This window comes from Dama dama, chromosome 22 (genome assembly GCF_033118175.1).
Source record: "Dama dama isolate Ldn47 chromosome 22, ASM3311817v1, whole genome shotgun sequence".
NCBI classification, from domain to species: Eukaryota; Metazoa; Chordata; class Mammalia; order Artiodactyla; family Cervidae; genus Dama; species Dama dama.
In genome coordinates, this window is record NC_083702.1 from 20,129,182 (window position 1) to 20,144,746 (window position 15,565).

Sequence of the window (15,565 nt, forward strand, 5' to 3'; positions counted from 1 at the left end):
ACATCCTGGGAAATAAAATTCTCCAAGCTGCATTGCCATAAATAAATAGATAATAATACATAAATATTAGCTGACCAGTTTAAAAAAAAAGAGAGAACTCAAGGTTGTTTTTCTTTGTTTTGGACTTTCACTAAATTTTGCAAAGATGGAGTTCTTGTTTTCATTTCCCTAATTCTTTCATATGCCTTAAAGTTCCCTTAAAAAGTATTTAATTTTTTACTGTCTTACATGAAACAATGCTTTGGTAAAAGTGATGAAGAATCTCACCTGGTTCTCAATTATTCTATAATGAAGATTGATCCTACATACTTTCTACTATTATGATCCTTAAATGCTATCTCATCTATTATTCATTGATTTTAGAAATTACTGTCTATACTTTTCTCCCTTAAATATTTCCAGCATCTCTGCCTTCCCTGGTGGCTCAGTGGTAAAGAATACGCCTGCCAGTGAAGGAGACATGGGTTAGATCCCTAGTTTAAGAAGATCCCACATGTCCTAAACCCGTGGGCCACAACTATTGAGTCTGTGCTCTAGAGCCCGGAGCCAAAACCATTGAGCCCATGAGCTGCAGCTACTGAAGCCCTCTTGCCCTAGAGCCTGTGTTCCACAAGAAAAGAAGCCGCTGCATTGAGAAGCCTGTGCACTGCAACTAGAGAGTTGCCCCCACTCACCACTACCAGAGAAAAGCCCACGCATCAACGAAGAACCAGCACAGCCAAAAATAAGTAAGTAAAATAAATACGATTTTTAAAAAAAATTTCCTGCCTCTCGATAGCACTTTGTGCCAGATTATATTAGCAAATAACACTGCTTGTTGCAATCATCTACAATTTCTAGGACATTTCTCCTCATTTCTTTGCCATTTTTCGACTGTCTTAAATCTCCTGGTTCACCTCTATTCCTATCATGATTATCAGTAATTTCAGCGCTCTTGTAGGTTTGGAATTCCAATACCCTGTGTGTTCAGATCCTGGATTTACCTCCAATAACCTTGACCACACCCACAAATTAGTCACTCATTATGGTGATCATATATTAAAACTATGCTTTCCTTTACTGTAGTTACTAGCCACATATGACAGTTTAAACTTCTATGAATTAAAATTAAAAATTCATTTCCTCAGTCATTCTAGTCATAATTCAAATAGAATTTTCAGACTGAACACATAAAAAAAAAATGAAGCCCTTTTCCAGCTGTTTCACTGTACTTCTCCATTTCTGTAAATGAAAACTTCACACTTAACAGTTTCTCAGCCAAAAACTTTTTTTAAAGTCACCTTTGACTTCCCCTGCTGCTTTCAGATGAATTAAATTCTGCTTTCATTGCAGAAAATAAGGGAACATAGGCACTAAACATAGATTTATTGTTCACTTGGGATACATTAAAAGAAATAATGAGTTTACATGACAGAAAATTGTGTTCTTGTTTCATTCTTCCATGATCATTCCATTCCCATTTATTATTCTTATTTCAGAGTACACTTTTAAAGAGGGACCTATATTGGACAGTGCCCAGAGAAAGAGAAGAAAAGGAGTGAATTCAAAATTATTTACAAAAAGGAATGGATAAAAGTGAAAATTAAACCGGAGCTATCAGACCTAAAGAAAAGATAAAAGCAAAAGCAACAGTAACAAAAACTGACCACTAGGTGGAGCCAAAGGATGAATATAGGAAAGAATTTTTTTTAATGTATATTTATCCAATCAAGGTAATAAAATATTTTGTTTAAACTAAAGGGCTATGAAGACAGACTGATTGATTCAAATCCAGAGCATTTGATCATTTACAAAAGTCCAATGACTACTGGCAAGTCCCTTAATCTCTGTGCTTTATTTTTCTTATTAGTAAAACTGGCGTAAAATCTACCACAAGGGTAGTTAATAAAAGCAAATAGGAGTAATAACAAATGGTATCACTATTACACAAGAATTAACCTTAAATTATTATGGATGCTCTTAAAAGTGGAAGCTTTTGAACAACAAGGAAAACCAATGACAAACGAAAAGACAGGCTACTAAGTGGGAGAAAATACTTGAGGAAATATTGGTGATGGATAAGGGGTTAATATCCAAAGTATATAAAGAGCTCATACAACTCAATATTTAAAAAGAGACAACTTGATTAAAAAATTGACAGAATATACCTGAATAGACATTTTTCCAAAGAAGATACACTGATGGGCAACAAGCACATGAAGAATGCTCAACATCTCTAGTCATCAGGGGAAATACAAATCAAAACCACAGTGAGATATCACCTCACACCTGTCAGAATGACTATCAACAGAGACCACAAATAGGAAATTTTGGTGAGGATGTGGAGAGAAGTGAATCCTCCTGTGCTGTGGTGGGAATGTAAATTGGTGAAGCCACTACAAAAAACAGTACAGAGGCTTCTCAGAAAACTAAAAAATAGAACTACCATATGATCCAACAATTCTACTCAGGTATATATTGAAGAAAACAAAAACACTAATTTGAAAAGACACAGAACTCCAATGTTTATAGCAGTACTATTTACGATAACCAAGATATTGAAGCAACCTAAGAGTCAATCAACAGATGAATAGATAAAGATGGGGTGCAAACATGTGCTAAGTCACTTCAGTCATGTCCAGCTCTTTGCAACCCCTTGGTCAGTAGCCCACCAGGCTTCTTTGTCCATGTGATTCTCCAGGCAAGAATACTGGAGTGGGTTGCTGTTTCCTTCACCAGAGGATCTTCCCAACCCAGGGATTAAACCTGTGCTTCTCAAGGCTCCAGCACTGCAGGTAGATTCTTTACCACTAAGCCACTAGGGAAGCCCAAAGATGTGGTGTATATATATATATATACATATACATACACATATATATATATATATATATACATACACACACACACACATGTGTATATATATATATATACATTCCAATTTATGTACATATGTGGTGTGTATATATATATATACACACACACAATGAAATACTACAGCCATTAAAGAGAACAAAATTCTGTCATTTTCAACACTGTGGATGGCCTTGGAAAGTATTATGCTAAGTGAAATAAATCAGACAGAGAGAACATATCAAAAGATATCACTTGTATGTGCAGGCTAAAAGTTAAAGTGAATATATATAACGAAATAGAAGCACATCTGCAGATATAGAGAACAAACTAACGGTTACCAGTAGGGAGGGGGCAGGGAGGAGAGGCACGTTAGAGGTTGGGACTAAGAGATACAAACTACTATGCATAAGATAGATGAATCACAAAGGTATATTGTACAGCATAGGAAAATGTAGACATCAGTTTGTAATAACTTTATTATAAGTATATATAATCTATAAAAACAATGAATCTCCATTTTGCACACCTTAAAAAATAATATTGTAAATCAACTGAACTTCAGTTTAAAAAATGGGAAAAAGTTGTGCAATTCTCCAGCCCCCTTCTAGTCAAGTTTAAACAAATCAGTTCAAATGAGCACAACCAGGGTTTGCCAGAAGCCTCACCAATAAGGCTCTATTATAAGACTTTTTTCATAGCACTTCAGTTCAGTTCAGTTCATTTCAGTCGCTCAGTTGTGTCCGACTCTTTGCTACCCCATGAATCGCAGCACACCAGGCCTGCCTGTCCATCACTGACTCCCGCAGTTTACTCAAACTCATGTCCATTAAGTAAGTGATGCCATCCAGCTATCTCATCCTCTGTGGTCCCCTTCTCCTCCTGCCTTCAATCTTTCCCAGCATCAGGGTCTTTTCAAATGAGTCAGCTCTCCGCATCAGGTGGCCAAAGTATTGGAGTTTCAGCTTCAACATCAGTCCTTCCAATGAACACCAAGGACTGATCTCCTTTAGGATGGACTGGATTGATCTCCTTGCTGTCCAAGGGACTCTCAAGAGTCTTCTCCAACACCACAGTTCAAAAGCATCAATTCTTTGGCGCTCAGCTTTCTTTATAGTCCACCTCTCACATCCATACATGACCACTGGATAAACCATAGCCTTGACTTATGATATCTGAAATAGTCTAGCTCCTTCCTTTCTTTGCTTCTTTGCTATCTGCATTCACCACCCTCAACTAGAACATAACCTCAATAAGAGCGCAATTCTCATATGTTTCTTTCATCACTTCATCCCCCAGAAAATAGAACAGTGCTTAAGACCTACACACAGTGATCAGTGGATACACTTTCAGCTGACTGGTTAACTGTCCACGAAATATAAGTTTTGCAGTGATTTTAATAGGATGCCTTGTGTCCCAATACACAGTGACATGAATTCTCAGTTCAAATGTGCTTGATCAGTTCACGTTCCTCAATCACAGAACACAGCATACCCCTTCAAACTTCACTAGCTTTGTTTCACATGTGTGTCCCCCTCAGATAAACATTCCCCTTTCCTTCGCTTTTCTTTTGTAATCTGTGCCTTTTCTTCAAATCTTACCTATTCCATTTGATAAGATGTGGAGGAGGGCATGCCAACCCACCCCAGTGTTCTTGCCTGGTGAATCCACAGACAGAGGAGCCTGATGGGTTACAGTCCATGGGGTCACAAAGAGTCGGACATGACTGAAGTGACTTAGCATGCACAGTCCATTTGATTGTTATCTAACTTTTTTACTTACAGGGATTTTGCACACATGTGCATGATGAACATCTCAGCCAGCGTTGTGAAGGTGGTCTAATACATTTTCCCCCTTTCATTTTCTCCCTTGTGTGTAACCAAAAGCTCTGTTACAGTTGTCGTCTGATAATTATGCATTACTTAACTTATTCACTTTAAATAGTGCTTATTCCACTTTTCTGACTCCCTCTTCTCCTTCTGGATTCTCCTTTCTTTTTTACACATCCTCTATCTATCATTACCAAAACAAACCAGAAGCAATATTGTAACAAATTCAATAAAGACTTTTAAAAAAGAGGTAATTTATATAACAATCAATCTCGAAAATATTAAACAAAGATTTTTATTCCAAATGCAAATTTATCAGGCGATTTGGAATAAAAACTTCTTCAGCTGTACTTTCCTAAGCCAAGAGAAGAAGGAGCATTATTCAAGAAGAAAAGAATTTGAAAAAGATATGAAAAAGTTATGGAACATATATACAGTACTATGTATAACATAGGTAAACAAGAGCCTACGGAAAAAATATGCAAATAGAAATAAAATGTCAGTGGCAAGCCTTGTGGGGTGACTGAGAGACATCTGCAAACCTCTGGATTTTGGAGAAGGGAAAAGAAAAGCATTTATCTACCACTTTTTCCTGCAGTTCTCTGCTTAATTTTTGCTGAGTAATTCAGCTTGCATTTATGGGGTATGTAGAGACAGGAAGCAGAATTAAAACTAATGTTATCAGGCCTCCTTTGACCCTGAGAGTCTCTGTACTCACCCAGCATATTTCTAACACTACAAAACCACACTTGATAGATACAAATAAAGGCAAATATATTCTCATGGAACATAGATCCAAGCAAGAGACGCTCAGCCTCTGGTTACAGTTATCATTACTGGCAATTTAAAGTGAAAATGTGATAGTCTCTCAGTCGTGTCCGACTCTTTGAGACCCCACGGTCTGTCAATGGAATTCTCTAGGCAGGAATACTGGAGTGGGTTGCCATTCCCTTCTCCCAGTATCATCCCAACCCAAGGAATCAAACCAGGATCTCCAGCATTGCAGGCAGATTTTTTTTTTTCCCCCACCGCCTGAGCTACCAGGCAAGCCTGGTTTAAAGTGAAAATGTTACTAAAAGACAATATATTAATTTTGTTTTATTTCACTGTATTAGATTGTTTTCCTTTGATGCATAAACCTAACCCGTATAAATCCTGCCTCATGTGGATTTCTTGATTTTTTTAAAACTTTGACATGAAAAAGATGCAATAATTCGGAAGGATTCTAGGCCATAATTAGACATTCTAACACAAGACCATGGAACATCGAATGTAGCTCATCTTAGATCAAATTATATCAGGCTCATTTATCACAGAGAGATAAACTCTTTATCTGATGATGTTTTATCCATGAGTTTTCATCAGAAGTCAGTCTGCTTAAACAACATGATTTGCACTCTGCTGAGATTAAGATGAAGCATGAACTTTTGTTCTTCGAAAGGACATACATGATGGAATATTCAGAATGGAAGCTAAGGAAACAGGAAACAAATGCCATATCTACTCCTTTACCACAAGTTATTATTTTTGTGTTTTTGTGTTCAAGGTCCATGTATCTCTGAGCAGCTATCAAAGGGCTTCCTGGAAAGAAACAAAAAACAAAAAACCATGTGCCCCAACTCATGTGGCTCCAACTTAGCAGACAGAGGAGAATCACAGGCGGGTAGACGTTGAGATCATCAGAGTGGACACATTTTGTGAAGCCATTGAACTCCGAACTCACTTGCAGCCCAAGGAAAGCCATGCAGGATGAAGATGGATATGTCACCTTAAATATTAAAGCTCAAAAACCAGCTCTGACTTCAGGTAAGAATGCCTAGAGCCAGTAATTTGCAAATGAACTATTGAAATGGTTCTACCCTAGTTTCCATTTTTCTGCTAGTGATAGCATGTATAGTTTTGTTTTCTTTTCCTGAATGGCCTTTCTTCCCAACAGCATTTAGGTGGTGTCTGCATAAACTCAGATATTTACTTAGAATATAAACAACATAGTTCTTCCCTTGACTCAGTCAGTCAAGTCAGCCTTTAATGTGGGAGATCCGGGTTTAGTCTCTAGGTTGGGAGAACCCCTGGAGGAGGGCCTGACAACCCAATCCAGTATTCTTGCCTGGAGAATTCCATGGACAGAGGAGCCTGGTGGGCTACAATCCTTAAAGTTGGACACAACTGAGTGACTAACACTTTACACTTCACATAAACAACAAAAGATACAAGCAGGGCACATTATACTAAGGTTTACAGAGTTAAATGTGGAGGGAATATAAATCTAGGGGTAAGAGAAGAGAATGTTTGGAAATTCCATTTTCTAAGATGTCAGCAAATGAGTGTGATTCTATAGTTGTTGATTATCACCACAATTGTTTATACAGTTGGGCGTAAAACAAAGACAAATGCAAACACACAAAAACCTTAGCAGCTAGTTACATTCTGACTCAGAGAGAAGTCCAGTGGGAGTGGGAATGGAGTGGGTTGTGTTTACTGTTGGTGATCACCACGGGAGCAAAGGCAAGATGGACCAAGGAAGCAGTTTATATCACTTGGAGAATCCTGGCAGGGCAGGGATGGGGTGATGCTGTCCCATAGCTATGCCATGCTGCCTGACCTTTGATGTCTTTATTGTATGCCCACAGTGGAACCTGCTTCCTCCCCTTTGTGGCGTGTGATGGCTTTGACTCTGCTGGTCTTATGCGTGGGGATGGTTGTTGGGCTGGTGGCTTTGGGGCTTATGTGTAAGTATTGATTTTTTCCTAAAGAGGTGACATACCTAAGTGTCCTGGTGTATGTCACCAAGCCTAATTGTCACTATTTGCATATTTGTCACCACACCAATCATCCTATGCTTAGGGGCCAGGATGCTCTCAGTAAGGGAGAATTCTGGCCTTTACTTTCTGATTAAAATTAAATTTTAGATTGAATTAATTGGGCTTCTCCAATGGCTCAGATGGTAAAGAGTCTGCCTACAGTGTGGAAGAGTCAGATTCAATCCTTGGGTCAGGAAGATCCCCTGGAGAAGAAAATAACCTGCTCCAGTATCCTTGCCTGGGAAATTCCATGGACAGAGGAGCCCGGTGGGCTGCAGTCCATGGTATCTCAAAAGAGTCGGACATAACTGAGCTAATAAACAATAACAAATCTGTATAATGTATAATTGTTCATATACTGTTTATTTTTCCATAAGATATTTTAGAATGTTTCATTCACCACCTGTGATTGATTCCAATGTCACTGTACTTTGAGCACAACAAGAATAAATATTCGGGTATTATATGGGAGCATAATAGTAGAGGTCATTCCCCTCTGTGAAATGCGCTTAGAAGTTTATGTTCAAGGAAAGGTCAAAGCAGCCCCTTTGGGCATATGGTTTGATCATGGCATGTTCTTACTCTTGATTATCTCCTTCAAGTATTGATAGTTCTCTTATTTTTTAATTTTTGGAGAACTTTCAGCTGCCATTCTGCACAGTACGTAATGTGTTCTTTATACCCATTTTACCCTGATCACTTTTCAGCACTCATCTACTCATATGTCTCCTGGAGAAGGAAATGTCAACCCACTCCAGTATTCTTGCCTGGAAAATTCTGTGGACAGAGGAATTCCTAATGGCCTATAGTCCATTAGGTTGCAAAGAATTGGACACAACCGAGTGACTGAGCACGTACACACACTACTCATATGTATCCAGTAAATACTTCATAGATTGACAACTCTACTGAATTTAAAGTTCATAGAGAGGACATTTTTTGCATCTCCCTTTTGATCCTAATTACAAATGATTATCTAATGTTTACATCTAGCTGTCATGCAGCAAAACTACCTACAAGCCGAGAATGAAAATCTCTCAGGAACTCTGAAACTGTTAGTAAAGAAGGTCTGTCAAGATTTAATACAACTATCAGGACAAAAGGAAAGTAAGTATGGTTTGGTAACCTCTTCATCTCCCCTAACTCTGGAGTAATTTTTATTTTTTTTTGGTGCTTTCTGTAAAGAATCTTGAGATATGCAGCAAACAATGAAGATGAGGAAAATGTAAACTTAATTCAGAATGAAAGGGATCCTATGCTTGATTTCTCCTCAAGGTCATAAGTGCAACCCATGTGACACAAACTGGCGATACTATGGAGACAGTTGCTATGGATTCTTCAAGCACAACCTGACGTGGGAAGAGAGTAAGAAGTACTGTATTGACGTAAATGCTACTCTTGTGAAGATCACCAGCAAGAGCATCCTGGTAAGGATATTTCTGTGTCAAATATCTTGGGAGTCATAAGGAGACAAATCTCAAAGGAGACAAATCTTCAGCACTTTTCTTTTTTCACGTGTCTATGTCATCCAGTTTTTTCTCATTGGAGAAATTTATCAAGCTCGGTAAAAACTACAGTATTTGAGAGTAGAAAGTACTGAAATAGAACTAACAGAACTTTGAGTTCTGGTATTATCTCTGCAACAAAAGTTAAGGTAATTTCTTAGTTTCCTTAACTCTATTTATGAATTCAAAAAAGAATCTGGAAGTATAAAGAAACTCAATATGATTGTGAAATATAAATAGCAGTGTTATCCCAACATAACATGCCTCTTCAGTTTTTGCTAAGTTGTTGACTGTTTGAATGAACCATGGTACAAACTTGGTCTTTTCACAGACTCTCCTAGACATAGTCTTATTTATTTAAATTAATAGTTTAAATTATTTTTTATTGGAGTACAGTTGCTTTGCTTTACAACAGTGTGTTAATTTCTACTGCACAGCAAAATGAATCAGCTCTATGGATACATGTATTCCCTCCCTTTTGGATTTCTTTCCCATTCAGGTCTCTACAGTGCATTGAGTAGAGTTCCCTGTGCTATGTGGAATCTAGAAAAATGGTATAGCTGATCTTATCTGAAAAGCAGAAATAGAGACACAGATGTAGAGAACAAATGTATGCATACCAAGCGGGGGAAAGGAGGTGGTGGGAGGAATTTGGAAATTGGGATTAACACAGTTGAAAATATTTTAAAATATTTCTTCTCTTCCACATTTCCATCTTTGACAGCTTCTAACAAAAGCTCTTTCCAAGCAAAACACATTCACATCCACTACGGCACTCTCCCTTTTTTATTGAATGTAGCTTTTCTTTTTGTAAATCTTGGGAGCAAGCCAGGAGCCAAGACTTGGAGTTTCCCTTCTACCCAATAACAGTTTGTTAAAACACTGTTGTTCAATCACTTGGTCGGTCTGACTCTTTGCAACCCCATGGACTGCAGCACGCCAAGCTTCCCTATACTTCACCATCTCCTAGAACTTGCTCAAGCTCATGTTCATCGAGTCAGTGATGACATCCCATCTGTTACCCCTTCTCTTCCTGCCTTCAATCTTCCCCAGCATCAGGGTCTTTTCCAGTGAGTCAGCTCCTGGCATCAGCTCCTGGCATCAAAGTATTAGAGTTTCAGCTTTAGCACCAGTCCTTCCAATGAATATGCAGGGTTGATTTCCTTTAGGATCTACTAGTTTGATATTATTGTAGAAGGGACTCAAGAGTCTTCTCCCAACACCACAGTTCAAAAGTGTCAGTTCTTTGGTGCTCAGTTTTCTTTATGGTCCAAGTCTCACAGCCATACACAGCTGCTGGAAAAACCATAGCTTTGACTAGATGGACCTTGGTCAGCAAAGTAATGTCTGTTTTCTAACAAGCTGTCTAGGTTTGTCATAGCTTTTCTTCCAAGGAGCAAGTGTCTTTTCATTTCATGGCTGTGGTCACCATCCGCAGTGATTTTAGAGCCCAAGAAAATAAAGTCTTTCACGATTTCCATCATTTCCCCATCTATATACCATGAAGTGATGAGACTGGATGCCATGATTTTCATTTTTTGAATGATGAGTTTTAAGCCAGCTTTCTCACTCTCCTCTTTCACCTTAATCAAGAGACTCTTACATATGTGTATATATATGCATATTTTTAAAGTTTTTATTTTGTATTAAGGTATAGCCGATAAACAATGTTGTGTAGTTTTAGGTGAATAGTGAAGGGACTCAGCCATACATATACATGAAAGCACATATTTTTTAAAAGGCAGAAGTTCATTGTATTTGTCCCACAATTTGAATATAGTAATTATTCACATTTTTGCATTTTAAAATGAAATCAAATGTAAATTGAAATAGATAAGGATTTGGGTTCTATGCAGACAGAGATTCAATAGAATTCAAATATTTAGGCAAGTCATTTTCTACAGAACTGCTATAAGTAATCAGCAAAATTGACTTGTACCTTACTGAGAGCTGAAATAACCAGTAAAGGACCAGAAAAGAGGGGATTAACCCAGTGACATTCATGCTTATTTGTATGTCCTGTTTTTCTAACTTGCTGTACCACATATTTGCTCTTCTTGTAGGCTCAGACTCTTAGAGAAGATAGTCAGATAAATTAATTCTTTCAAATTCTTTCAAATCAGACAAAATAAGAGAGTGCCTTAAAATCTCAATTCTATTACAAGGAGGTTAATTAGAGACTAAACATGTCTTCTCAAGTCTTATTACCATAGACCAATATCATGTTGAAGATGCACAATTAAAAGAAGTAATGTAATTTTGGAGGAATAAAAAATAGTTGAATTTGGGGCAGAATTTCAGGTAGAATCTATCTGTCAGTTCTATAGTGAGGTATATAATGTGGATGTATTTTAAAGAAAAAAAAAAAGTTGATAGAAACATGACAGGTAGCTCACATTTAAGAAATAAGTGACTCTCATGAAATCTCTCTCATGGAATGCTATCTTGTGTTTCATGTTCCTGCCAAGATGCTCAAGCCACTTTTATTTGCCAAGAACATGTTCTCATCTATTTTTTTCTGAGAGGTACGCGAGTATGTGAACATTTGACTTTCTTCTAATTTGTTACCCATAGATAGATTGATTGATTGATCCATCCATTAATTCAATAAATCCATCCATTAATTCAACAAATTCCAGGACTTGAACCTGTGTGTTAACAAAACGTACAAAAATTCTTAACTTCATGGAACTTTATTCCAGTTGGAGTAATAGGCAATGAACAAAATGAATAAGTATTGCTGTGTTTAGTCACTACGTCATGTCCGACTCTTTGAGACCCCATGGACTGTAGTCTGCCAGGCTCCTGTCTATGGAATTTCCCAGGCAAGAATACTAGAATGGGTTGCTGTTTCCCAACCCAGGGATCAAACTCCTGTCTCCTGCATTGCTGGTAGATTGTTTATCACTGTGCCACCAGGGAATCCCATATAGCATAGTAAATAGAGGTAATTTCAAAGTAGAAAAATAATAGATGTATGTCATTTGTAAATCCCTTTGAGAAAGACATCTCTTTTATCCAGTCAACTAAAAAAAATTGATATTTCTATATGAAGATTTTGTATACAAGCTAAGCAATGAAACCAAAGCAAGCAGAGCTTAATTCTAGGGAATATAAAATTTTATCAACAGTGTATTTTTCATTTTCCTTCTCATATGTGGTACTTTATTTGGGATTTTAACCTTCAATTGATTGAAGATAAATATATAGAGTTATTAGAATATTATCTATCTTGTTTATAATTTTTCCCTATATCCTACAAGTATTTTTATGCTAAAACAAGTAAACTTGGTATAATTCTAGATATCAAATATAATCAGTTGGTATTAATATAGACATATAATTCATTGTTTTGTCCAGAGTCTTATCATAAAGTTTTTCCTTTATGCCATTATAAGAACTGTAGAAACACTCTGACCATTATAATTATTTGTGTTTGCAATAGAAATATCTCAATAGCAGGACTGGATTAATTCGTTGGATTGGATTGTCCCGCCAGAAATCCAGTGACGTCTGGAGGTGGGAAGATGGCTCAGTTCTTTCCAAAGCTGAGTAAGTCATTGGACACTCAGAATACAAAGCACAACTAGGAATTTTTACTCCTGAGGTCTTCTCTGCTCTTGAGTACAAGTTACTTAAAAGTTGGGAAGTGACTCTATGTAGTACTGTGTGTTACAAAAGTGGTGACTGAGTTACTTACTCCCTAATCCTAACAAGAGAGCGCCTGCAATTTCGATTCTACGTTCCGACTCTCCCATTCTCTGCTCTTCCTCTAAGTTGCATCCACCTCTATTCCTGATACTTTTTCCCACTTGTTTCTACCCTTAACTTTACCACTGAACATTTGACATGTGTGCTTGGTTTTGTTTTGTTTTTAGCTTGATCTGATTCTCTTCACATATTTTGAGAACAAAATTTTCATCCTTATGATTTATGGTTGGAACATCTTACTTTGAGTCTTTTTTTTTTACTTTTCAGTATCATTTTCCCTTGTCTTCTACCTTAGGGAGCTTCCCTGATAGCTCAGTTGGTGAAGAATCTACCTGCAATGCAGGAGACCCTGGTTCAATTCCTGGGTCAGGAAGATCCTCTGGAGAAGGGATAGGCTACCCACTCCAGGATTCTTGGCTTCCCTTGTGGCTCAGCTGGTAAAGAATCCACCTGCAATGTGGGAGACCTGAGTTCAATCCCTGGGTTGGGAAGATCCCCTGAAGAAGGGAAAGGCTACCCACTCTGGCCCAGAGAATTCCACGGACTATACAGTCCATGGGAGTCGCAAAAAGTCGGACATGACTGAATGACTTTCACTTTCTACCTCAGAGGTCTCCAAGAATCAGGCACATTATCAATTACAAGAGGATTCTAAAGTTCATGTCAAAAGGCTCTAACACTCTACAGACAATCCAGGCAAAAGGATCAATTACACTGAGTTACTTAATATGATTTTCTAATCTCTAGCCACCTTTTGTTCACACTGTGCAATGTCTCTACATTTAAAATGTAAACTGACAACCAAAACTTGCATAATTTGATCATTACTTAATTTTTAATTAATTTATTCAACAGATACTTATTAAATTTTTATTATGGACAGGACTCAAGCGTACTAGGAGTACAAGCAAGCTTCTTCATAGATCTGGACTTTACATTTATTGCTTGCTGACTTTTCACAATAGTGCAGGCACACTGGTGACCCCTTTGTTCCTTCAATAAATTAAACATGTTTTGTGGTCTTAGGGTTTTGCACATGCTGTTTCCTTCTAGAATGACCTCTTCTATGGCAGGCTCCCTCTTGTCACTCAAGTCTATTTAAACATCATTTTCTCAATGAGAACATCTTTAATTACCCAAACTAAACTAGCCTCCCTCCACCATGTCCACTCAAGTCTATCACATCACACTGCTCCATTATTACTTTTACCATTCTCTGAAATTTTCTATTTATTTGTTGGCTTCTTACGAACATTCCCTCACTACAATGTCAATTCCCCAGTAGAAAAGACCTTGTGTTTTGTTTATGACTCTATTAGCAGCACATGAACAACTTTGGCATGTAGTAGGTATCCCATGCTTATGCTTTTGCTTGTACTAACTCAGTCGTGTCCGACTCTTTGCGACCTTATGGACAGTAGCCCACCAGGCTCTTCTGTCCTTGGGATTCTCCAGGCAAGAATACTGGAGTGAGTTGCCATTTCCTCCTGCCAGGGATCTTCCTGACCTAGAGATTGAACCTGAGTCTCCTGAGTCCTCTGCATTGGCAGGGGGCATTCTTTACCACTGAGCCACCTAGGTCTCCTGTAGATATTGGCAAATGAATTAATAAATATCCATCCTTTGTCCTCTTGTTATAGCAGTGTAGCAAGAAATATAGATAAGTGAACAAACAATTATAATGCAGTCTTATATCTTTACCCTGTAACATAAATCCTCATTTCAAAAATAACTAATCAACTTACTTTTCTTTGAGCTCATTTCCACCCTGTGTAGGTATGGTCCGACAGGGCTCCTCTCTATCTAAATCCTGCCCTTCTTTCAAAACAGAACTAAAGCATGATCTTCCATGAAAAAGTGAAAAAGTAAAGTCTTTCTCATCATCTCAGATCCCCATCCATCTTTTCCTCTGGACTCTTATTGTACCTATTGTTCACTTCTACTTAATCTTAAGGTATACTAAATTGCTATTGTCTATTCACATGTACATACTTTATACTCTGAAGCAGGCTGGAAGTTCCTCAAATATCTGAATGTTGCTTTTTATTTTTTTCCCTCATACTTCTTATCTTCTCTTTGTGTAACAGACTACTCCACACAGAGTTTGATTGAGTGTTAGTCACTCAGTTGTGTCTGACTCTTTGCGACCCCATGGACTGTAGTCCACCAGGCTCCTCTGTCCATGGAATTCTCCAGGCAAGAATACTGGAATGGATTGCCATTTCCTTCTCCAAGACATCTTCCCAACCCAGAGATTGAACCTGGGTCTCCTGCATTGCAAGTAGATTCCTTATCATCTGAGTCATGAGAGAAGCCCAGACCCAGAGTTTGATTGCTGATTGTTTATTTAGCTATTAAAGGAGCTCATTCTACCTTTTCCATTCACAGGTTGCAGCTTTCTGGAACTGGAACAGAAAATATGAACTGTGCTTATTTTCATAATGGAAAAATTCACCCTACCTTCTGTGAGAATAGACATTACTTAATGTGTGAAAGGAAAGCAGGCATAGTAAAGGTGGAACAACTACTTTAATGCAAAGACAGGGGCAGAACATCACGGATAAGTGCTTGATTGTACAATAAAAGATCTGGGCGAAGGAACCACTAGCCACAGAATTGCCTATTTTTCCCTTTTTTCTGCTTGGAGTCATCTTTGCATTATCTATCCTACCAACAACACTTAGCTCCTTCTTTATATAGCCCTTTATACTGAGGGACAGGTTAGTGCCTTCTTTAAACATCCAGAAGCCAGTATGTGAACCCATCATTTGTTTCCCAATAGTTCTGTTCCCATTAATTTTCATTCTCCTTGTTTTCCATTCTTAATTATCACAAGATATTAACACTATGATTCACTGTATCTTCAGACATAAATATATACATTTTACAT

The 15,565-nt window shown here is 37.8% G+C and overlaps 1 protein-coding gene across 1 annotated transcript; it reads left to right on the forward strand.

The window, feature by feature from the left end:
• Positions 1-614: 614 nt before the first annotated feature.
• CLEC1B (C-type lectin domain family 1 member B) lies at positions 615-15,276 on the forward strand. The gene is made up of 7 exons (XM_061124101.1): positions 615-728; positions 6,205-6,464; positions 7,289-7,387; positions 8,453-8,566; positions 8,735-8,886; positions 12,410-12,516; positions 15,064-15,276. The coding sequence occupies exons 2-7, from the start codon at positions 6,401-6,403 to the stop codon at positions 15,206-15,208; spliced, it is 681 nt and encodes a 226-aa protein (XP_060980084.1). The 5' UTR covers positions 615-728; positions 6,205-6,400; the 3' UTR covers positions 15,209-15,276.
• The last annotated feature ends 289 nt before the right edge of the window (positions 15,277-15,565 follow it).